General features: G+C 41.0%; 1 protein-coding gene across 3 annotated transcripts in view; it reads left to right on the top strand.

The window, feature by feature from the left end:
• The window catches only part of ARMH3 (armadillo like helical domain containing 3), a 127,696-nt gene that overhangs the window by 19,464 nt on the left and 84,669 nt on the right, over positions 1-23,563 (top strand). For all 3 annotated transcript variants that reach the window (XM_032695685.1, XM_032695686.1, XM_032695687.1), the window contains exons 11-20: positions 513-573; positions 1,516-1,562; positions 2,234-2,309; positions 4,963-5,056; positions 9,951-10,052; positions 14,560-14,618; positions 15,963-16,028; positions 17,103-17,172; positions 18,679-18,739; positions 21,601-21,689. In XM_032695685.1, the coding sequence (XP_032551576.1) occupies positions 513-573; positions 1,516-1,562; positions 2,234-2,309; positions 4,963-5,056; positions 9,951-10,052; positions 14,560-14,618; positions 15,963-16,028; positions 17,103-17,172; positions 18,679-18,739; positions 21,601-21,689 (725 nt within the window). The remainder of the gene's footprint in view (positions 1-512; positions 574-1,515; positions 1,563-2,233; positions 2,310-4,962; positions 5,057-9,950; positions 10,053-14,559; positions 14,619-15,962; positions 16,029-17,102; positions 17,173-18,678; positions 18,740-21,600; positions 21,690-23,563) is intronic.

The raw sequence follows: 23,563 nt of genomic DNA, 5'->3' as shown, positions 1-23,563 counted from the left end.
TTGACTTCAGTTCCAGTCTCTTCACTTGCTCCAGGAATGTGGGATCAGGCAAGACCAGGCCATGAACTATAATGGTCTGTATGGTTTCTGCTGGCCCTAGGGTGGCCAACTCTGATTTGGTCTGTAGCAGATGATTGAAATGAAACTGTTCTGTGGTTACTGACTCTGTTGCTTCATGTGGTTTATTACTGTTTTTCCAGTGCAGGACAAAATTTCCTAAGTCACTTGAGTCCTTTCCTTCAGTGTTAGCCCAGGCCGCCCATGTCCTCTGTAACAGCACAAGCATTGTTTAACTCTCACGTCTTTCAGCAACCCCACTTCAACTCTACACAATTTACAAATATTTTAATACCCTTTGCATCTTTTGTGAGTTCTTGAAAAAGGCTTGTGAATGTTGAAGCTTCTTCCATCCTGTATACTTATTAGATAAGACTGTCTTACAGTGATATAGGTAAAATAACCCTAGTTTCATGTATAACGCTGAAACTTCATCCTTATTTCTTTTTGTTCAGGCAATACAAAGATAAGGAAGAGGAACATCAGACTGGTTTCTTCTCAGCCCTAACTAATATGGTAAGCAAGGAAGCAGTGTTTTTTCTACTCTTAAAATAGGTGTCTTCATGCAAGTTCAGCAGGAGGGCATTTCTGTAAACTGTGAGTTTGGAATGTGGGTTCTGCAGGCATGGATTGAACGTATCCAAACCAAATACAACTGAAATGGCTGTATTCTGAGGACTGTGTTGTTGTCTGGCTGGGAAAGCTCTTTCAAAGGACAAGATCTCTATTCTGGTGTTGATAATTGAAATCGTTTTCCTGCATTGTTGTCATTCTAGTTGAGTTTAAAAATCACTTAAAAACCCCTTTTAATCAGTTTTTTAAACTTCTTAATCACTTTTAAACAGCTACTTGTTTTTTAAAAAAAGTTGCTGCTCTGCTGATGTGGCCTAGAACAGAGTGGCACAGTCTGTGCTGTCAATAGCTTTAGAGGTTCTGTTCCTTTACGGTCTTGTTTCTCAAGTCTGGGTGTACTGAGTGACCATGGGGTAAGCTTGGATTCCACAGTGGGCACTGTCTGCATTTTTGGAGGGGTACCCTTCAAAGACAATTGTGAATTTCTTCCTTGTGAAGAGTATTTTCTGTTACCCTTGTTCAATTTGGCCTTGCTTTCATCTGACATTTAATTGTAGTCTGAGATCTAACTGACAGGAAAATTTCCTTTAAGTAAGAATAGTTCACTGTTAACAGCTGTCTGTCAGGAGTGACTTGGGTGAAACTGCTACCACTCTGGGGCAAGCAGATAGGAAAGGATCTCTGTTGTCCTCTTACAGAATGGCAGACTAATCTAGGCTGGGATCCAAGGTCCAGTCCTTTTTTTTCCTTTTTTTGTGATTTGACAGGTGAAGAATTGGTCAGTGACAGGACTGCAAAATCAAATCTGTTTGTATCCATGTATTCTCTCTTGTTGTCTAATAGCTTTCCCGAATTCCTGCTGTGCAATGCTCTCTCTTTCCATAGGTGGGCAGCATGTTCATAGCAGATGCTGATGAGAAGATCTCGGTCCAGTAAGTGCACAAATGTTAGTTACACAATAGGCTGGTCGGCGTGATCCACTCTGTCATGGAGCTGTTCTAATGTCACACAGCAAACAACAGGGGCTGTGTGACATTAGACAGGTTCTCTTGTCACTAAAATAGTACCACACCACTGCAAACTGGATTCTCCCTTCAGTGGGAAGGGTGCAGCAGGAGGAACCACAGCTCAATTGCTTGTAATGAAGTCTATAAAAAAAAATGCAGTGGTTTTTATGGGGCATTTATAACATATAATAGGCATGTTGGAGGTGGCACATGGGAAGTGATAATTCACATACTCTTGTCCCCACCAAAATATTTTCTAAATCAAGGGGGCAGGTGATAAATATGAGGGGTTTTGGTGTCTGCAGGACCCTCTGGCCTTAAAACAAAGGACTTCTAAGGGAAAGCACTGTTTGAGAAACGAGGGACACCTTCAGCAGGAAGGGAACAAAGTCTGTAGTTGAGCTCTAAAAATAGCTATTTTTATGCATTGTTGGATACTACTAATAATCAGAATACAATACAGCTGGATTGCAGAGGCAGAGTTTTCTGTAGTTAAAAAAAAAAATTTTCTTTTTTCAGATAGACCCTGCTTCTGAACAACTTGGCTTCTGGTATTCTGATCACTAACTGTGCCTTTGTCTGTATCCTTCCCACAGAACGAATGAAGCAATCCTTCTGGCCCTCTATGAAGCTGTTCACTTAAACCGGAATTTCATCACAGTTCTGGCACAGGTGAGTTTCAGTGGAATGTTTTCCCATTTCTTTGTAGTGCACGTGTTTGAAATTAGAGAGTCAGAAATGGAATCGGTGAAAAGATGTACGCCCCTGCATACTTGCCATAGGATCAGCATGAAAGATCAGACTCAGGCCAGGGCCTGAGAAGCATTTTAGGAAATGCTTCTTTCCTTGACAGAAAATCAGTAGAGTTTTGAGGTCACAGTTCATGTTGGAATTATTTGTTTTTCTCACTAAATGGGAAGGGCTGCATGGAGTCCCTTCTGTACTCTATTGAGTAGACTTAGGGGGAAGATGGAGTGAGTGAACTAGTAGGGATAAGATAGCTGCAGCTCTTAGAGCAAATCACACTTTTGTTAAGTTAGTATTGAGAGAAAGAGACTGATTCAGCTCCAAGCTTGGATGAGTTGTCCTGTATGGGTGTGCACAGACTGTGTGATGTTGTCTGTTTTGCCCAACCCGTTTTGCTTGGGAACCTGTTGCCGGAGCATAGCACTTGTCCTTGTGCTGTTTATGGTGGAGAAACAGCTATGGCAGCCTTCTGAGCAGCAGTGGGCTGCTCCATACCTCTGATCACAAAGCTCGGGATGCTTTCCTAAACACTGTGTGAGTTTGCAGAGGTGGTTGTTGCTGGAAGGCAGAAAATGAGCCCGTCTGATCTGGTGATCGGGCTGTGGCTGACTGCAAAAGTGGTGTGATCTGTTGAGGTAAACCTTCAGGTTTAGGCTTTTAATTTTGGTTTCTAGGTATTGGTATTAATCTGTGCGAAAAACATCAGCAAAACAGTTAGCAAAGCATCAGCAAAACAGTTAGCACCTTTCCCCAGTTATTTCAGGTCCTCAAAGAGCAGCCATACATCACAGGCTAGACACTTGGCATGATGGAGGAGACCTTTGAGGACTCCTGACAGTAGTGGTGATGGAAGAGGTCTGATAAGCAGATCTGCAGCCTCTGAAGAAAGCTTCTGTTTCATGGATGGTTAATTTGCTGAGGTTCCCTGCTTGTCTTTTCCCAGGTTATTCATTCCTACCACTTGTGAGAGATTTCTGCTCTTTCAGTTCTGTATAGTACCAACTCGGGCCTTTCTGTGGTCAAGATATTCCTGAGGGAAGAGAGACCTTTGGCAGGGAAAAGAGTAGGGCAGAAAAAGATCACATAGAGTAAAAGCTCTTAAAAATAAAAGGATAGACTAGTTATTTGTGAAAGTAATAGCTGAAGCAGCCACTGATCAGTGGGTTTAATTGATGTGGAGGCCTGATGATCTTGGGTGGATTGTCTGTAATCCTTCATTTAAGAGAGGGCAAGGTAGGTCATGTCATGTTGGAAAAACCTCATAAAAGCTGATGAATGCTCTTTCCTAAGTTGGTGCCCATTGCTTGGCACTGCGTGAATGGCTCCCTGCTGCTGTGTGACACATGGGAAGAGCAGGGATTCAGTTGTGTGGATGTATGGAGCAATAAGGTTTCCCTGTGCTCACCAGCCGTGGGTGCTCGGGTTTGCTGCTGGGTGGCACTCTTGTCTCTCAACTACCGGTTACTGTTCGGGATAAAGAAGGAAAACTCCCAAAATCTGTGGAAGCAAACCTGGCTTATGTAAGACTTACAGAGAAAAATTGTGTTTTAAAGTTTAAGTTAAGACCTATAGGGATGTAAAATTGTCTTTGAGTTGTAGTATGTGTGTCCATGCTTCCCATAAATTACATGCATTTATAGTTGCTCATAAATGAGATATCCAGTGGCAGGATATCCAGTGGCAGGATATCCAGTGGCAGGATATCCAGTGGCAGGATATCCAGTGGCAGGATATCCAGTGGCAGGATATCCAGTGGCAGGATATCCACTTGTGAAAAATTCTATGGAACGAATGTCAAATCAGCAGTTCTATATCTTTCTTTTATTTTGAAATTGTGGTGATATATTAAAGCAGATGATACATTTATGTAAAACTTACCCTGTGAAATGGACACTTTGCTTGGCAGCCAGACTCAAAAATAGCAGATTGCCTATGCTCTCACCAGTGTGTGGATAAATCCGGAAGCCTGCAAAGAGTAAAGTCAAAGCAGTTGGGCAGGCAACTATTAGCAAAGATGAAATGGGGAGAGTAACTGACTGATGGAAGCTGAGAGCATCAATAATGATAGTGTTATTTATGTTATCCACTCCTGTCCTGCAGTGCCTGGGCTTTATAGTGAGACAGGAAAGTAATATATTGCCATCATCTTTGAATATGAACAGGTGGGGGGGGGGGCAGGAGTGAGGAGAATTTGCTTTTAGAAAGAGAAATTACAGGATCTTGGAGGAAGACTTGAAATGCACATCCTTGGGTTGTTTTGGGGGGAATCAGAAGCTATAAGCAGTGTAGGCTTCTGCAAACCTTTTCCCATTCTACACGGGAGTATTTTCTGTCTGCTGGGGAGAACCACCACTTTCTGATATATTTTCATGTTTTAGGGAATAAAGAAATTGATGTACTGTTTAACTGTTAGATGTCCAAGGTCAGGAAGCATGGCCTCGCATTTTGGAAGAGAGGTTGAAGTTTGTTGAGACTTCATTAGTCATGTCTGTGTGAGACTGTGGAACAGTACAAGTAGTGATCTGTGTTTCCAAGGGCTGGGGAAGCTATTGACCTGTGCATGTGTGTTTCCTGTTAGAGCCATCCTGAAATGGGCCTGATGACAACACCAACAAGCCCAATTCCAATGACACCCGTCACTCCACTTGGAACCACCCCGCCTTCTTCAGATGGTAAGAAATGTAATGATCTCCTGGGGAAAAATTATTTAAAACTATAAAATAACTAGCAAAGTATTTTCTCAAGATGGCAACTAATGAGATCTGTCTGGAGCAGATGTAACCTGATGGTCTCCTCCTGAAACGACTTGCCTTACTGAACATGGGCAAGATTCTTTGACTCAAATTTATTTCTGTTTCATTGTATATTGCTCAATGAAATTATGCTGATATTCCTTCTGAAAACAGTACTCTCCCAATATCTGCATGAAGATACAGCCAGCCCATTAGTTATTCTATGTGGACTTTTACTTATGAATATTTCTAGTGTCAGGTCCTTTGCTTGGGATTATTTGTCATTGGAACAGATTTACAGAGAATTGCAGTGGATTCCTGCTTGTCATTAATGCAGTTATCCTCAGCTTTGAATTAATTGGGATTTGAATTCTGTTTGGGTGTGGAAGTATTCCTCCCTCTTACTGCCTTTTCTCTGATAGGCATTGTAAAAGACTGCTTACCCCAAGATCTTTCTTTGAAATGAGAGTTACAAGTCCACATAAATATGTATTGCAATCTCCTAAAATAAAACCCTTGCAATTTAAGGTATGAATAGATAGAGCCTAGTTTAAGAGAAGAAATTAAATGGCTGTTGTCATGTACTTTAATGGCATCCTCTAGAGCTGAAGAAAGTGTTTAATGAAGGAACAGAGTCAATTTGAATAGAGCACAGTTTGGAAATATTTCTGGGGAAAAGCAGCCTGGGTTACTCAGTTACATCAGCTATTCAGGTCATTTGATACCCTAGTTAAGGATGATCCTCCTCGGGATGAATTCTGTCTGGTTACCATGGATAACAAAAGCTTCAGATAAAGAGTCCCCTATGTCTCAAGTCTCTGTGTGCATGTAACATGAAATGTGGAGGGACGGGCATTTTGTGGGCTTGTGTTCAACGTGTTCATTGCAAATGTATCCGCCCACACACCGTATTACACAACTGACAGAATTTGTACTTACCTACATCTACGGCTTGCTTGCACTCTTTTTTTTTTCCTTTTTTTTCATTTACTGAAAGACAAACCAAAATCAAAACAAAAACTCCATCCTGCTTTAAGCAGAGGCAGTGATCTTGTAAAGTTCAATGCTTCTTGTGGCTTACAAGGCTACTAAATTTAAGAAGAGGATCTGATCTTCATGTGCAGCAACTACATCGGGAGGCATTCTGTATTTCTGTTTACTGTCACCTTACTCATCTCTGCTCTCAGTGATAATTTTTTTTTACGACCCTCAGCTTGGTTTAGTTTGGTGATGCTTCAGTATTACTGTTATTTTAAAAATATGTCAGAATTTTCCTTATTTTCTAAGGTCTTGCAACTAGGATGTAAAATTTGCCCATGGCTGAAAGTTAGCAAGAGGCTTTTTGGCTTTGGAATGAAAAGATTGCTTTCTTTTTCCTGCGTTAAAAAAATGTGTAGTTGAACTGTTTTCAAGTTACAATAACATGTAGAAATCCCTCTATGGGTTTCAGGCACTTTTCTTTTATGCTGACTGGGATTAAAAATGGGTTCATATTCTGGTTTGAAATTTCTCTCGCTGTTAGCCTATAGTGTGAATTAAGACCTTGTAAAGTTTCAAAACGTGTGTTTAAAAAAACCCACCAAGGTCTGTAGCATGAACCAGGATAAGCAGGGATGTGTTCTTCAGAGTGATTTCTTCTTTTTTTTTTTTTTCCCCCAAAAAATGAGACTTGCTAGAAACTGTTGATCCATAATATGTAAATCAAGTGTGGCTGTCACCATAGTTATCTAAATGTCAGTTTGCTTACTGTTGTTAAATATTCATTCACTATGTTCATTGTAACAGCTCAAGAAGGACCCACTGGGGATATAAATACATTTTTCAGACTTTTAGTTGAATCTTTGAGCTGTTCATAATATTGGGAATGAAAAAGCTTCCAGTCTTATTGCACAGACTTTGCCAACAGACCTGGCATGTTTGCAACGTGTCAGGAGCCCCAGGGCATCAAGCTTGAATGGACTAAACCAGCTCACACTTGGGGATGTGCAACCTTTAGAAGCTGAAAGCCCCATTATGATTTTTTTAATGTGGTTCAAACAGTGGAGTTACATTGATCTATTTGACCTATTGTTTCCAAGGGCTACAATTTTGTATTCAAGGTGATTGTGTAATCCTAAGCTCCATGAGAACCTCTGCTGTGTTCTGGGCCTCTCTGTGCTCAGTTTAAAGAATACTGCATTTTACTGTTGGTTCGTCTCCTTCATCCTTCTGTGCCTGTCCTTGCCCCAGTTCCAGGGGGGTAAATAAGCCTCACTTGCCTCATTACAGGGTTATGAGATACAAACCTTGAATTGTGAAAGGCGTTGCATGTTAAAGCTGAGTTTTCTCTGAACCAAAACACAGTTGTGTATAGAATAAAAGTACTTCCCTTCAGAGCTCCCAACCTAGACATCCAACAATCAGTTATAAGTAATTCCTCACTTCTTGCAATGTCCAATCTCATCATAAATACCTTTTTCTTTCCTCAAGAGTGAGAAAAGCCTTGGGTGTTCCTGGGGATAGATGGAAAAGAGATAATATAGTTCTTAAGATGCGGCCTAGTGGTCTGTAGATCTGTTTCCAGTGCAAAAGGAGCCCTATCTCAGGCTATCTCTATAGCTTGAGAAGAGAGAGAGCCTTCTGACAATTGTAATTCAAACCACCTGTGACCTCCTGCATGTGAAAACCTGTGAGTATGAGCTCCTAAGCAGCCAGAACAGCCATGTTATTGTCATGTGTGTAGAGCTGGAAAAGATCCCCTAGACTATTAGTGCCCTGTGCTCGCAGGCATATCCATCCCTTAGATTTATTGAACTCTGACTTAATTTGTTTCCCAGTAATTTCTATTGGGGGAGTTTCAGCTTTGGTTAGAAATCTTCAGCTTTGCAACCTGCATTTCTTGTCAGTTCATACCCATTTCTCTTGCTATTAACCTCCCTTTGAAACACAGCTCTTTTTCATACATTGGCTAGTCACCTATGTATTTTGCTGTCTCACAAGAAGGGTACTCTTTTCCTATGTTCCACCTACTAACCTTTCTCTAATATTCTTCAAGTTTAAGCTCATCCTCTTTGAATGTGGGTTCTGCATAGTTATGGAAAATGTTTGAGACAAGGTCTCACCAGCACCTTGTGCCAGGCATTACAGTGTTCCTGTCTCTGCTGGAAGTGCATTTCTGGATATGTTGTAGAACCACTTGTGAGCCCTTTGTGTTGGTAGCGTGTCATCTCACGATCTGATAGTGTATCATGGTAGTTTGTTGGCAGCTGATGAGCTCTTGGTTTGCCATGGAAATAAATCCCTGAATTCCTGACCCTATGGCTTACATCGTTGAATTTCATGTTGTATTTATTATCTGTTCTTGCTTTTATTCTTTGTGCACAGTCTGATACTCCTCTGTGTTTACACGTCCCAACTTCTTGCAATTAGCAGATTTCACAGAATATTCTGAGTTGGAAGGGACCCACAAGGATCATTGAGTGAATGGCCCATATGGGGACTGAACTTCACAACCTTGATGCTTTTAGCACCATGCTCTAGATTCATTAGCAAGCAACTGTTTCTTGTGCCCAGGTTACTCACAAAAACGAGAACTATTATCTAAAGTGACACCTAAGGAATTCAAGCAGTAGTTTCTTCTCAGACTAATAATTTCTCCAATTGCTTCTCCTTTACCAGATCTTTGATGTACATTAAATTTAAGTATTGCTTCCCACTTATCTGCTTCACTCTTAATTTTTCATACAGAACTGTATTAAGTACTTTACTGAAGTCTTCCTAGACTACCTCCATCAGTTTAGGGGTTCTTTTGTCTGAGCTAATTTACCTTAAATGGTATCAGACTGGCAGGATCTGCAGGTAAATGCATGCTGCATTTTTACCACTTACCTTTTGGCTCCTCCCTTTCAGTATTTCTCATAAAGCTTTCTGAATGGGAAGGCAGAGAACGGCCCTTTAGGACAGCTCAGGCACAGTCATCAGTAAAAATGTGGCTCAGTCACGTGATAGGGGTTTGACAGCTCGTAAACTCTGTGCTTCAGATGGTGTGCATGGGGAGTGAGCAGGAGGCACATTGTGCAATTAGCTGAGGAATTGAGATGGCTTCTTGTGAAGTCTAAGGCAGATGATGTCCACTGTTAAGATGTCAGAAGTACAGCTGGTGTCCCAGAGAAATGCCAGTGAACTGCTGCAGGTATGGAAAGTACATTTCTGCTCCCTGCTGGTTGTGATGTATCTAGCACAAGCTGTGACTGCTTTTGCTTCTTGATTTTTATAAAGCTGATCTTTCTGCATCCCTTTTCTACTGACCAATTCTGGTCAGTGATTGTTACATTTTATCTTGTGCGTTGCTTCTGCAAGACAGACTCTTGTTGGGAGGGAAGAATGGAATTGGCGTGGATCTTTTGGAACTGAAATTCTAAAATGGCTGAAACAGAATGGCCTTTGCTGGGCACATCTCTTTCCAGATTGAGAATGGTGTGAATGTTGTCTGTGTTGGTCGTAAGAATTAATTGGATATCAGTGCAAATATCTTGAGCTCCCTAGGCTGGGGATGTCGATGAGTGCTGAAACAGCAGGCTGAGCTCCCTGGGGGGAGGAGCAGGGGCAGGACAGAGAAGGATATCACTTTACCAGGTATCACAGCCTGTGCTTAGAGCAGGAAAATGGTCTCTGAGGGAGTGGTACCAGTCTTGACAACAAAATCTTTCCTGGGTGGTCATGAGGGAGGAGGAGGTCAGATGGCCCTGCAAGTAAGCTGATCCTACCCCAGGTCTGCGAGTCTGTGTTTTGGTTGTCTGTATAGTTATTTCTTGTATTTGTATAGGATAAATGTGTCTTATCTGCTTTGTTCCAGTTATAAGCTCTGCAGAGCTACCTTTGGATGCTGATGTGCAAACCAGCAACCTGCTGATAACCTTCTTGAAGTACAGCTCGATTGTGATGCAGGACACAAAAGGTAAATGAATTCTGTGGTTGCAGCAAACAGTGCTTCTTGAAGTGAGGAGGTCACAAGAACGTGTCTAGTGACCCCAGAAATAGAAGTGAACTGGAGTCCCTTTAAAGGAATTCCACCTTTTGGGAAAATTAAGCAATTTCTTATTGCGAGATAAGAGTTACGAGGCTAGGAGAGACCTAATGCTGGCAGGAAAGATGTCAAGTATGGAAAGAATCTAATAATAGATTATAGTACCTAATAACCAAGCCTGTCCAGATGCAGCAGGTGTGAGCACATGATTCCCAACTGTCAGAGAGAGGAAGTCTCAGGGACCAGAGAACTGTGCTTTAAAGAACACTTAGAAACTGGCACAGGAGGTAAAGCTCAGCATTAGGAGGAAATATTTCCTTTGTCCTTTAATATTTAGTGGTTAAACATGTAACTATGTAATTGTAAAGAGAACAGCAGTAACTTACACTGCACTGGCAGTAATTTGCTTGAGAAAGTGTCTTTCCATGGTGTGCTCTTTGTTTCTGCTGTAGTACTGTGGTGGTTAATTTCAGCTTGCTGGAGTTGAAGTATTGGTTCATCTCCTGCTCAGGGTACCCAAGGGTGCTGTTTTGCCCAGTGGCTCTGTGGGCAGGACCATAGTGTGAACATAACAAGTGATCTTTGCACCGTGTTTCAGCCTATTACTGACTTCTGCTGTGAAGTTAGATGTAACAACTGAATGAAAATAGGATGACAGCTGCAGAGTTACGATACATCAATTATTGAACTTTGTGATTGCTTGGCATTGAATAGGAGAGCAGGCAGGAGAGTTTCCTTTTACCTACTGGATTACAGTGAAGTTACTCTTGGCTGCCTTGTTCTGCAAGCAAGCTAGTTGGGGAAAAAGTGAATAAATTAAATTAGGACTGAAAGGGACTTTATGAAAATGTCTAGTGCACCCCTGTCCTGATTTCGGCTGGGACACAGTTCATTTTCTTCTTAGTATCTGATACAGTGCTGTTATTTTGGATTCAATATGTGAATGGTATTGATACCACACTGATATTTTGGCCCTGGCTAAGAAGTGCTTACCCTAAATCAAGAAATTTTCAGTTCTCATGCTCTGCCAGTGAGCAAGTGCACAAAAGGCAAGGAGGGAGCATGACTGGGATAGCTGACCTGAACTGTCCAAGGGGATATTCCACACCATAGAATGTCACACCTGATGGATAAACTGGGGGAGTTACCCAAAAGGGGCCATTTGCTGTTCAGGGATGGGCTGGGTATTGGTCAGCAGGTGGTGATCAATTGTATCGTGAATTGTACTGTGCATCACTTGTTTCTCTTGGGTTCTGTTACCTTCTCTCACTCTGATGATGATTATTATGGTTATTATTATGACGATGTTTTAATTATTAAATTGTTCTTACCTCAACCCACATGGTTTACCTTTTTTTTCTGATTCTCCTTCACACGGGGGGAAGAGGAGAAGCATTGGAAGTGAGTAAGCAGGTGCATGGTATTTAGTTACTGTCTGGGTTTAAACCTTGACAGCTCCTCAAAACCAAGGCAGAATCAGGTTTACCTGAATCTTTTCTCAGAGGTGTTGCTAACAGGTTGGATGAAGACACTGTGATAGTGGAGCACCATTTTCAGACTGTCCATTCCAGTGTTTAACCATCCTTATTATGAGAAAACTTCATGTGCTTCCTAAATTCTTTGCTATGATTTGAATTACTGTCTATCTTCTCCAAGATAGATATTGAGAATGGATTGTTTCTTTTTTCTTTGTGTCAGCCTTTATGTATTTGAAGTCTGCTTTCATGTTTCCTCTAGCTTTTGTCTTTTGAACTAAACCACATCAGTCTTTGCTCAGTCATTTCCAATAGATTGTATACATGAGGAGGGCTTACCAGCTCTCTAATCATTCTCATTTGCTTTTCTCAGGGTCTGTCTTGCTGATCCAGATCTCTGATGCAACAATTTTGTGTTTTTCTATTTAACTTCTGCACTTATTAGTCACCGTAACATGAAAAGTCTGCGCAGGGATTCAGGAACTGCCAAACTGGATTAGTTTCAGATGGAGTGAAATGTGATAGAGGGAATTCCTTACTAAACAAGCCAGTAAGAGATGAGTTTATTATGTTATGAGACAGGAGTTGATGTTTCTCTCTTTGCTTTGGTTTTAGCTTCTGTAACGTTTGAAATTGTTCTGGCTGATAGACCTAATCTCCCTCCCACCATGGTAGTGTGTGGCAATGAGCTCCACTGATCGATCGTTTAAAGTGTGCCCTCCAAACCTGAACTTATTAGTTCTAGCGGGTATATTCCAGTCCTTATATTTTGATTCTAGATGGAGCCCTGCCTAATTTTTTCTTGTATAAGATCAAGCATGGAACAGACTGCCCAGGGAAGTGCTCGAGTCACAATCCCTGAAGGTATTTAAAGGACATGTAGGCACTTTGGGACATGGTTTACTGGTAGATTGGCAGTGCTGAGATGACAATTGGACTCCATGATCTAAAAGGTCTTCTCTAACCTAAGCGATTCTATGATTCAATGTGACACCAATATAGCAAAAAGGCTGAATAATTCCAGTTTACTTCAGGTGTCTTGAGACAACTGGGAACACTTAGAGGGGAGACTGGTTTGTTCCACATCCAGGACTAGACAGTTGTTTTGGTCCTGTCCTGGAGAGCATAATTTAATAGATTGTTTTTCCTAGATCCTCTTGTTTTCCTCTCTTGTGTCAGTCAGAGGCAACTGCCTTGGGAGAAACAAAACCTCTGTGTCATTTTTTCCCATTGGTGAAGCAGGGTTTATAGTGATACACCTCCCCTTAGAAAGTGACTTGCTTTGTTCCTTTAGTGAAGGATGCTGTGAAATACAAAGTGTCTGTGCAAGTAACTGCTTGCACAGTTGCCCCATTGCTGCCGAAAATGGCGTGATGTTCACAGAGCGTCAGTGGAAGGCAGAGTACTTGGTGTGAAATGAGCCTTTACAGCATGATCCCCAGAGAGAGAAGTGGTAGCAGCACCTACAGAAATATACAGGGAGGCCTTACAATATGAATATAATAAGACTCTTGTGTATCAGTGTTATTTGAGGCCATTTCTCCTGCTTTGCTGGAGTACAAGACTTTATAACACTTTAGCTGAGGTAAGAAAATAGGAGAGACATTTAACTTTCCCATTCCAAAATTCCTCTTCATCTTACTTAGTGCAGCAAGATGAAATCAGCATACTTCAGGGCATATCTTGTTGTAAATAGCTGTCCCTCAGCAGCGTAGTAAAGAAAACGAGGCATCAAACTAGACAGAGCAGCTAGCTAAGCTCATTTTATCTATTTTTATAGATTACCATATACACACCAGCTAGCAAAGTGTTTGTAGAAGTCATCTGCAAAGATGCAAGGAGTTTGGCTGTCTCCTGGTTTATATGAAAGTGGGTCTCATATTTCCATCTTCTCCAAGTTTAAGGCAGATACCTGGGATGTTTAGTAGTCTTGTGCTTTAGAAAAGCTGTTGGAGGTCTCAGGAATGTGCAATTTTAAGCTTCCTCAGGATTTAGTTATAGGTATGTTGTTGTTGCTGGGTTTTGTTTGTTTGTTTTTGTGGGTTTGGGGGTGTGTAGTGTGAGCAGTTTGGGTTTTAGAACAAAGATTTTAAAATAAGCTTGATTGGACAGTGCCTTCAGCAACCTGGTTTTACCTGACCCTGTTTTGAGAAAAGATTGAACCAGAGGCTTGTTCCATCCTGTGGTCCTCTATGACTATATGTATCTTGAGGTTTTTTTATATTCAAGGTTAAAATTGAGAGAGGAGAGTTTTAAATAATCCAAGTGAAAATTGCATTCTTCTGCCTTAGTCCCTCTCTATTAGTGGCTTTCAACCCTCCAATTGTCATTCAGGGCCAAAGCTGCTTGACAGTGTAAGATGAATAAGAAGTTGTGGAACATGATCAGTGTGAAACTCTTTTGGCTTGAAATGCTAAGTCTTTGCAGACTTCCTTCTTTCATAGTTTTACACAGAGCAAAGTAGGTCATGTCTCTCAGTATTGGGGTTAAAACTTGGAACTTTGAGCATAACATGGGGAGTCATTCTGCTACACCGTGCTGTGCGTCTGACAAAGCTTTGCCGCTTGTTTCATAACCTACAGCAAAGGTGATGTTTTTCTTTCCATCTTGTCAAAGAGAGGGAACAATGTGTCTCTACTGTGACAGAAAGACAGGGACTAACCCCAGTATTTAGAGTATCTGTGGAAGTAAAACTGAATGAGATTGGAAGCCCAGCGGATAGTTACAGTGCTGTTGGAGGTTCAAATCTGAAACTTTTGCTCTTGGTGCAGACTGTGGGGTGGGATTTAGTGGACAGGCTGGAGGGTGAACGCCTAATGGGAATAGACTATTAAATATCACAGAGGAAGTAGGAGTATGAATAATCTCCAAGCTGGGCTTTTCTTTTACTGCAACAGCTATCTCTCTCTTTAGCCTTGCTAGGCTTCCGTGGCTCATAGAGGACTTGTTTTTCTTCTTTGCAGATGAGCACCGGCTGCACAGTGGCAAGCTGTGCCTCATCATCCTGACATGCATAGCAGAGGTAAGTTTCTTGTGTGAATCTGCTCAGCAGATGGTGTGTTACAGGGCTCTATCTACCTGCCTCTGGTGGAGCAGGAGTTTAATATCCACAGTGGAACTGAGTGGTTAGGACCTCAGGCACTTAATGTTTTGCTAATAAACCTGGTACAGTACTGTTAAAGTTGACTTGAAACTTGAAAATTGGCTAACCGAAATAAGATTATCCAACTCCCAAGAATGAAGAGAAAAAAGAGTGAACCTAAGCCTTTTCTCTCTTAGTTGTCAAGTGACCTTGTGATGTGGCTTTTAGATGAGTAATGTGCTAATGGCTTTCAGCGCTGTGCTGTTCATGGTAAACACAGGCTATGCCATATCCCTTCTGCTAAAGAAGGATAGAAGTCTGAAAGAAAGTCACATGGCTGTAGGTCCCTACAAGGAAAACAAGTAGCAGATGTGATAGTAGGGTGAGAAAGCAGCGTCACAGAGCTAGGTCAGCAGTCCTGGCAGAATGTGGTCCTGTCTCATGGGAAGTATATACTCATGGTCTGACTGATTCCTGAATGGTGATTGTGTTTGCATGGCATTTGCATTTTGCTTGCTTGCAAATAAAGACCTTTCCTTCTTAACAAAGAATAAAAAGGCATGATGTTGATAGCAGGTGTAAGGATTCTGAAGTAATGTTTCTTCAGGGTACAACCTGAAAGCTAATCATCTACATTTTAAATTTTTCTAATTAAATGGGTTTGGCACTTTTTCTTCAGGTGGATGCATAGATAACACAAGATAAGAAACTCTGTTTCTCCACGACAAGGGCATACTTTGGTTCTGGTATTAAGGCAGGTTATATTTATTACCCATCTTGGCTGTGCATTATCTGGAGAAGTCTCTTTAATTTAGAGATGGTCTTGGAATGAGCTTTGCCTGAGGGGTGGAACAGCTGCTAGTACTGCAGTAACTTCTGGCATGATGGGTCCATCAAAATGCCAATTTAAACCTTCATCCACATAATCACAGAAACTGGTGTGCTGGAGAACCACCTTCATATATTATACATCTGGAGCGCTTGTTGAACTCTTGGCATAGTGGTGTGTGCAGTCCAGAGTTTGAATGAGCAGAAGAGGAGGATGGAAAATAAATTGCTAACCAAACAAGCAGTAGTTCAGGCTTTAGTTAAAATGGAATTGGGATCAGGAGAGGTTTACTTTTGTGTGACTGGAAACATAGGAGGGGGCAAGAAGTCACAGATGTCTTTTTAACTTTATAGTTATATGTTGGGAGTATTACACTGAAACATGTGTGATTCGAGAGGCAACTGTAAGATGTTGGACTGTTCACATTTCCTCCCTCTTCTTGCCCTTTCCAATAGGATCAGTATGCTAATGCTTTTCTTCATGATGACAACATGAATTTTCGTGTAAACCTACATAGAATGGTGAGTCTTTTCCTCTAGATTGTTTTCTCTTTGGGATGCAAACTGAGAGGATTTGAGACCCTGTATGTTGAAAACTGTGTCACAGACATCTAACCTAGATTGGTAAGGCATGTAGAAATACTGTGAGAAATGCAGTAATTGGGGAATGATTTTGAAATCGCTTTTAGAATGTCTTTAAAGAACAAAGAGCTGGTTGCCCTGTCAGTGAATTAAGAGGCCTGTGTAGCTGGGGAGGAGCTGCGTATTATGAGATCTCTGAGGAAATCAGTGGCAGAGGGAATGTTCTGCCTTAATCTTCAGCAAGCATGAGCCTTCATGTGATATATAATAGCCAGCTGGAATTACACTGAGTGCTCTCATTTGGCTTATGCTTCATCCTGGGTAGAGTGATTCACCTTCAGGGAGGAAAGTATTTTTTCCAGAGCTTTTTCCTATAGATATCTGTGGGGGGAGTGTCATTATGTGGCTCATGTAGCTCTGTAGTAACAAGTAACTTGAGTGGTTATGCTAACTTGATGCATTCTGTCTTTGTGATACTGGCGAATTCCACCTTATCTGACAGTGAAGCAGCACTTAAAAGTGTCACTAATCCAGGACAGAAACAAACACTTTATAGCGAGCATACTCCAAGGATGCCAGTCCTTACCACTTAACAACAAACTTGCCATCTAGTTAGCCTTTCTGGTCTATTACAATAAACACCAAAGCCACTGAATAATGCACACACTGTTAAGAATGCCAGTCAGACTTCTGGGTCAGGAACAAATCAGTATGTTAACCAAGGGGGAGGAATTGCTGTATGATTTGTTTTTGTCTTGTGGTGTTCACCCCCCCCTCCCCAGTATAACAGTGCCCTCCAGTTACACAGCTAGAGAAACAAAACCCCAGTATGGAAAGGCAGGCACAATTTTGCTCCAGCTACGGCCTTTAGGATTAATATAGGTAAGACAGCAGTTGGAGAAAAGGACAAAGGGAAACCTGTGCTGATAATACTACTTGCTTGAAAAATACAGTAATACACAGACTGTCACTTCAGGCTTCTGCTGATTTCTTTTCATCTTTGTGTGTTTGAAGCCGATGAGACATCGTAAGAAAGCAGCAGACAAGAACCTGCCCTGCCGCCCGCTGGTGTGTGCAGTGCTCGGTGAGTATTGTCACAGTACCTGTGTGCTTGTGGTTCCCAAGGCACCTCTTGTTGTGCAGTAGAAATATGAGGTTTGTGGCTTAAGTGGAGGGGTGGATGGACTTAAAAGGAGGACAGTAACATACTGAAGATGTTTCCAACAATGGAATGTCCATCTCCATACCATACATGGCTGCTTCGCAGACAATTTAAATCCAAGATTGCAGCTCTGTAGCAAGAAATCCTATATATATTTACAGTAAGCTTTACAGAAGCTGGTTGGCCCCTTTGATATGAGCTAGTAACAACAGGGAGGACAGTTGATTAATAAATTCAGTTTTAGGTGAGTGTGGTAACAATTAGCCCTAAGTACTTTGTAGGTGATATGAGGATGGCAAACCTATGGAAAGGACATGTTTGTGAATGTGTTTGCTGGGTATTTAGCCTTTTCTGGGTAAAAAACCAATAGGAATGTCAGTAGCTTGGATTGGTTTTGCCTGTGGATATGGAGGCATGGTTAAAAGCTTTTCATACAACACATGATTAAATTGTGGCTCTTATTACTGTGGAGGCCAAAAGAATAAATTGGTTCAGAAATGGATGAAGCCTGGATCCCTGAATGACTCTTAAGCAGGATGGTATGGAAGCAGTCTTCCAGCATTTTCAAACATGTGCTTGTTCAAACCAAGACACAACAGCTGCATGAAGAGCATTTCTAGACTTATCAGATTTAATGCACTTTTTCCCTAGACTGTTTTTAGTCAGTATTGAGTCATACTGCTGGGCTATAAGTGCCCTGGGAGGTTACAGCTCACAATTGTTACCACTGGCATGGGATAAGCATTTTTTGGTGAAGTTGTGTTGAGCACACACACATTCGATTATCATTTATTAGCTGAACCATCATAATTTATCTCTTTCAATTGTATTTCTATATTCTTTGCCTCTTATCCTCACACTGGGAGCCCTTAAATGGGCAGCCCACTCTCCTTTTTTCTTTTTTTTTCCCCCTTGAATTAATATTAAGCAGAAGCCTAACCTATGTTGAGATCAAACTAGCTTTACTTCCGAATTTGTTTTAGGGAAGAATAGGTGTTATCTACAATGTCTCTTTAAGTAAACTTCTAGGTTGTGCATTGTTTCTTGCAAGAATAATTTTCTAAAATTTGCTTCTTAATGGTGTTTTCCATTAGTGACAAGGCTTGAAATACGAGAGCAATTCTAAACATCAGAATTCATTGTATAGTCTTTATTTGACTCTTAGTGGGGGAAAGTATATGGGGAAGCAGGGCCTCAAAGCAAAAGGATACGGTATGTACCGTCAGTTTGCAGTAGTTTCTTTTCTAATTCTAGAGGATGTCCAATGCTCTTTAAAACAAACAAAACAAAAAAGTGAAATTCCTCTCATCTAAGCAGGACTGTTGTCTGGTAGAGGTAGGTAGGTGGGGCAGTTTGATTTCCTCATAGTCTACAAGATGTTACCAGTAGCCAGCTCAATACTTACTTAATCATTTTCTTTTTTGTCAGATTTGATGGTGGAATTCATTGTAACACACATGATGAAAGAATTTCCTATGGATCTCTACGTGTAAGTGTTGTGGGGTAACTCACTGTGATGATTTCATTTGAAGTTTGAATTCGGGTGGAATTCTGCTCACAGAGTGATCTTCCTGCTGAAATAACGCTGTGGCTGGTGGGGAGCAGGATGGCATTTCATGAACTCTTCCAGTAACTTTTTCTTTTTCTAAAATCCTCTGTGTGCTAGAAAATTGAAAGTGAAATGAATTTCTACCTTTCAGACTGTTTTCCTAATCTACTTGATCTAACACAAAGAGCTTTTCAGTCTAAAAGAAGTTTCATAACACAAAGTCATTGCAAGAATCCCCACTTCCCAGAAGATGAATCTTGGTCTAGAAACAGAAAAGACAGTTTTAAAAACCCAAGGATGACTGATGAGAGGCCTGGAAGGCAATGTGGAGAGGAAGAGAGGTTTAAGCCTGAAATAGCTTGCAAGGGGTAAAAATGAGCAATGGGCAAAAGGAGACAAGAGGACAGAGCTACTCATGAGCATTCCATGTGTCCCATGGGGGCCCTTCAAATGCTTTTGTGCTGCTTTAGCCTGGAGGGCAGAAGTAGGATTTAGGCAGATTGTTGGCTTTGCTCTGACTGTTTGTACAGTGCTGAATTTCCCCAAGGCGTGAACAGCACTATATTCTGTAGAAGAGATAAAGACACATAGGATGTTTTCCCTTAAGGTAACTTTTCAGCATGTTCTGATTTTGCCCACATAACCCTGCAATTACAGTGCCTTTTCAAAGGTTGTATAGTTCAGTTGAGTTTGTGAGAAATGTTTTTTTTAATGACAGTTGCAGAATTAGTTGTAGATGGGTATAATGCACTGGAGTTTCACAAGAAAGGTGTGAACTGCTTGGGCTCAGAAGTAACATCACATCCAGAAACTCCATGAGACTAAAAACAATGAGTAGTAGCAACCACCAGTGGACATCTGTATCCATTCATTTTGGCATGTTTGTGCAGTCCTTTCACTATGCTCCTGTCTGAAACCATTGCATAGCAGACGCAGTTATTGCAGACAAAGTGGGTGTTCTGAATGCACAAGTAGTGTCATACTTCTCTGCAGTACATTTAAAAGGTGACAACATAAAGCTGCTCAAGGGCGGGCATATTAATATTTAAAAGAGACATCCAGATTGCTTAGAGTAAGGGTGCCTTTTGTCCATTATATGTATTATGAATCCTCAGCATAAAACTCAAAAACAGAAATACCCCACCGGGATGGATGTCTTCATAACTAAAGCAGTTTCACAACTAAAGCAGTGTAGTTTGGGAGTCTAGGCAGGGGTACTAGGACTGTTATGCCCCTGCTAATCCCTTTCTGTCCGTGCCTTGATTTCACAGTAGCTGTATGCTAATGTGTACAATCGCAAGGTTTCAGTGATGAGATGTGTATGCAGGTTATTTTGCATTAACAGCTATTGTTATTATAAAGAAACGTTTTAGCCATTAGCAAATTCTCTCTGGTCAGCGTCTTAAATAGAGTTTGGCTTTTTTTTTTCTTGTAGAGGCCAATTTTAGACTTACAACCAAGCAAATATGTAGGTGAAAAGGTGCTGGGCATTGTCTGGTACCAGTAACATCAGAAATAGGAGGTCTCTTCCCAGAGTGATTACTGTTCCTGGTCTAAAGACAGCTGTCTATCCTAGCTGGTTTACTTCCTTTTCTTGTTTGAATTTATGAGAATGCTATTTGAAATGGAGCACTTACTGTGATGCTCAGCGGTTATAGATGGGGTTACTTTTGTTCATTCAAAGTTAGTTTTAGTTCTTACCTCATTGTGGTATTTTTGGGATCATCTAAAGGTCTGAAAAGAATAAGATACACCTGCACATTTTTTTCTACAGCCTTATTTTTAAAGCCTGCTGTTGAACTCTTCACACCATTTTAAATAAATTCCTTGCAAATTTCTAGGATTTGATTTCTCTATGTTTATCTGATGTGTAGTGTCTTTCATCAGTGTCTTTTCAGAAAGATGTTCACATTAATGAGATATGTTTTTGACAAATAAGGATTTGGGGAAAAAGGAATTCTGCTTTTTTGAAACCTTCCTTCTATTTTTTCTAAATGTTAATAACTAAAAATAGCCTGACCTAAGAAATTGAAATTTTATAAATTTTTTGTCTTGTCCGTAATGATAGCTAGTGATAGAGAATTTACTCATTATACTGTATATTTAGTTCTGATATTATTTGTGGAGAATGTTTGTGCACCTGAGAGTTTGTATGAGTGCTAGATGCTATAGAGACCTACAGGATTATTTGGAGACTTGACAAGTACACTGGCTGTGCTGGGGGATTCCAGAGCTTGTATGTGTAGTGCTTGATCATTCCAAAGCTCCACCTAAATTACTTTTTAAGGAGACTGGAAAAATGAATACAAATGTCTATCTTTTTTTTTTAAAAAATGTAGTTAAACCACACACCTCAGTCAAACTAAAAATCCTGTAGTTTTTCTGACACTCTTACTTCCTTTAGCCTCATCATTTGGGCCAAAGAAACTGAGAAACTCCACTGTGTCCAGATTTTACAATAACATGCAGTATCTCATACATATGGAGCCTAAAAGTAACTCATTTTGTAGAACTTATGAGACTCTCAGGTAAGGGTAGCAAAGAGTGGAAAGTGCTAATTAAACAATGAATATGCATTTGTGTTCAGTTCAATCCAGTTGAGCTTAAACTGACATACAGGCCCCTTTCTTTCATTTCATCTGATTCTTTTTTCATTCCTTTTAGGAGCTCAAAGCCATGAGTCCCATCCTCCTCTGATAGTCTTTGAGTTTCTCTGCTACTGATTTCGGAGACATTTCCAGGTTCGATGTAGAATTCCTGGAAAATGCAATGTCGTTAATCCTTTGCCCTCTCTTTTCCAGACGGTGCATTCAGATTGTGCACAAGCTGCTGTGCTACCAGAAGAAATGCAGAGTGAGACTTCATTACACCTGGAGGGAGCTCTGGTCAGGTACTTTGCATCTGCAGTGACAGTCAAATAGGAAAAGCCCAGAGCAGTGGCTGTTTGGTGGCTGTGACTGCTTGTTCCATTGCTACAGGGTGAAACAGCAAGCAGCAGTTCTGTTAAAGCATCTTTATTTTGCTTCTCAGTTGCTACATGCAAATTGCCTCTTTTGGAAAGCCAGTTCATTATCATAATGGTAGCTAATTTACTTTCTTGTCTGGCCATGATCACCATGGTATCCAAATGTCTTTGTTTTTCTGTTTCATTACCTGAGTCCCTGTTCACCTGATTAGAGAAAAGGAGTAATGTTTTATGGAGTAGTGTTTCTCTCAGGTAGTTGTGAGTAGAAGGAAAACAGGCTCTTGGGTAAAGGGAGATGGACCTTACTTTTCCTTTTTACTGTCAGAGCTGCATACACATAGAGTAGTGTGTGCAGCCCCTTCTAAAGAGAGCAGCTTAGAAATGTCACTGTGAGGGAAGAGAGGCTTTTAACTCTGACCTTTGAGTTGATGGTAGGTAAGTCTGTTTCATGCCACTTGTATCCAGAGACAGATAAATATTACGGGGTTTGACATAATCTACTGGACATAGCTTTGTAGGACTCTGACATGATGCGATTATTGCGTTGGAGGTCTGAGGAAGGGAGTAGCAGAATGGATGATGAGACCTAACAGTTGTTTTTGGTGGTTAGGGTGTGTGCTTCTGTTCTTATCTAGCAAGCAGTGAAGTAGCTCAGCTAGGAAAGTACAGTTAATCCCCTTGCTGTTGTGGCTTAAACAAGAGCTTTATGAAAATTCAAGGGAACATGGCCCTAATTGTGTATTCCTGGAGCTGTGCTTGGGACCTAGGATCCGTGACTTGCCTGGTGTAATGCAACTCCCATCAGAAATTTGGAGAGGAGGCTTTTGAAAAAGGCAGTGATGAGTGGTTTGTGAAGCTGTTCTAAGTTAACACTGCGTACTTACCTTCAGTAGCCTTCCCCAGCTGGGTTGTAGGTACAGAGAAATGAACGGACAACCTGAGTCACTTTCAGTTATTAAATTTTCACTTTGTGTGACATGTGGCCCATTCAGACTGTCTAAATTATTCCTGCAGAAGGTGAAACGAGTGCCACTAATTAAGGGATTACCGATTTCTTTTCAGTTGTTTTCATCAGAGCAGAGCCCCTAGAGGCATGGCTGCAGTGTAGTGCCAGTAAGGAGAAGTGTGTGTACAATGTGGATGTCTTTTGTGAATAGAAACTGCATCTGACAGCATGTGTGATATCCTCTCGATAGTTACCAGTGAACCAGAGCCATTTCTGTTTGGCCAGGCTGGGCTAGATCTTTCCTACACGCTGGCAGTATGGAAGTTTCAAATATAACACCTTTTTGCTTGAAGGTATTGTTCCACAGTTCAGCACACTTTTAGGCATCTTTCAGTCCTTAATTTTACCTATTTATGGGGGGAAAAAAATAAAAATCCTTGCTGCATGCTGAGATTCAGTATCTTGGGATATTCTTGTTAGCTGTCTCTAATTAAATGGTGTTTGTATAGTGCTTTGGAAACATAAAGGGCCTCAGAAGTGTTGAGTACTGCACACGCTTTGAAAGCAAAGCAGTAATGTAAAAACCACTCAGGTTGATCAGGTTTCTGTGAAGGACCTGGAATGTCTGCACACCTGATGTAACTGAAGAGCTTCGTGTGTACTATGGACTTCTGTGTGTTTTAGGGAGATGCTCTCATGTGGGAGTAAACTACCATAAGAATATTTAAAAAAAAAATTTTATAGGAAGTTGAGGTGAACAGAGAGATTCTTCAGTAGCTGCCAGGTGGTTTATACAGGCTGGAAGGCCCTGGATGGAATGGTACATACATCTGTAAAAGGGCACATCGTGGCT

Source organism: Chiroxiphia lanceolata, chromosome 8 (assembly GCF_009829145.1).
Source record: "Chiroxiphia lanceolata isolate bChiLan1 chromosome 8, bChiLan1.pri, whole genome shotgun sequence".
Classification (NCBI taxonomy): Eukaryota; Metazoa; Chordata; class Aves; order Passeriformes; family Pipridae; genus Chiroxiphia; species Chiroxiphia lanceolata.
This window is presented reverse-complemented; position numbering and strand designations above follow the sequence as displayed.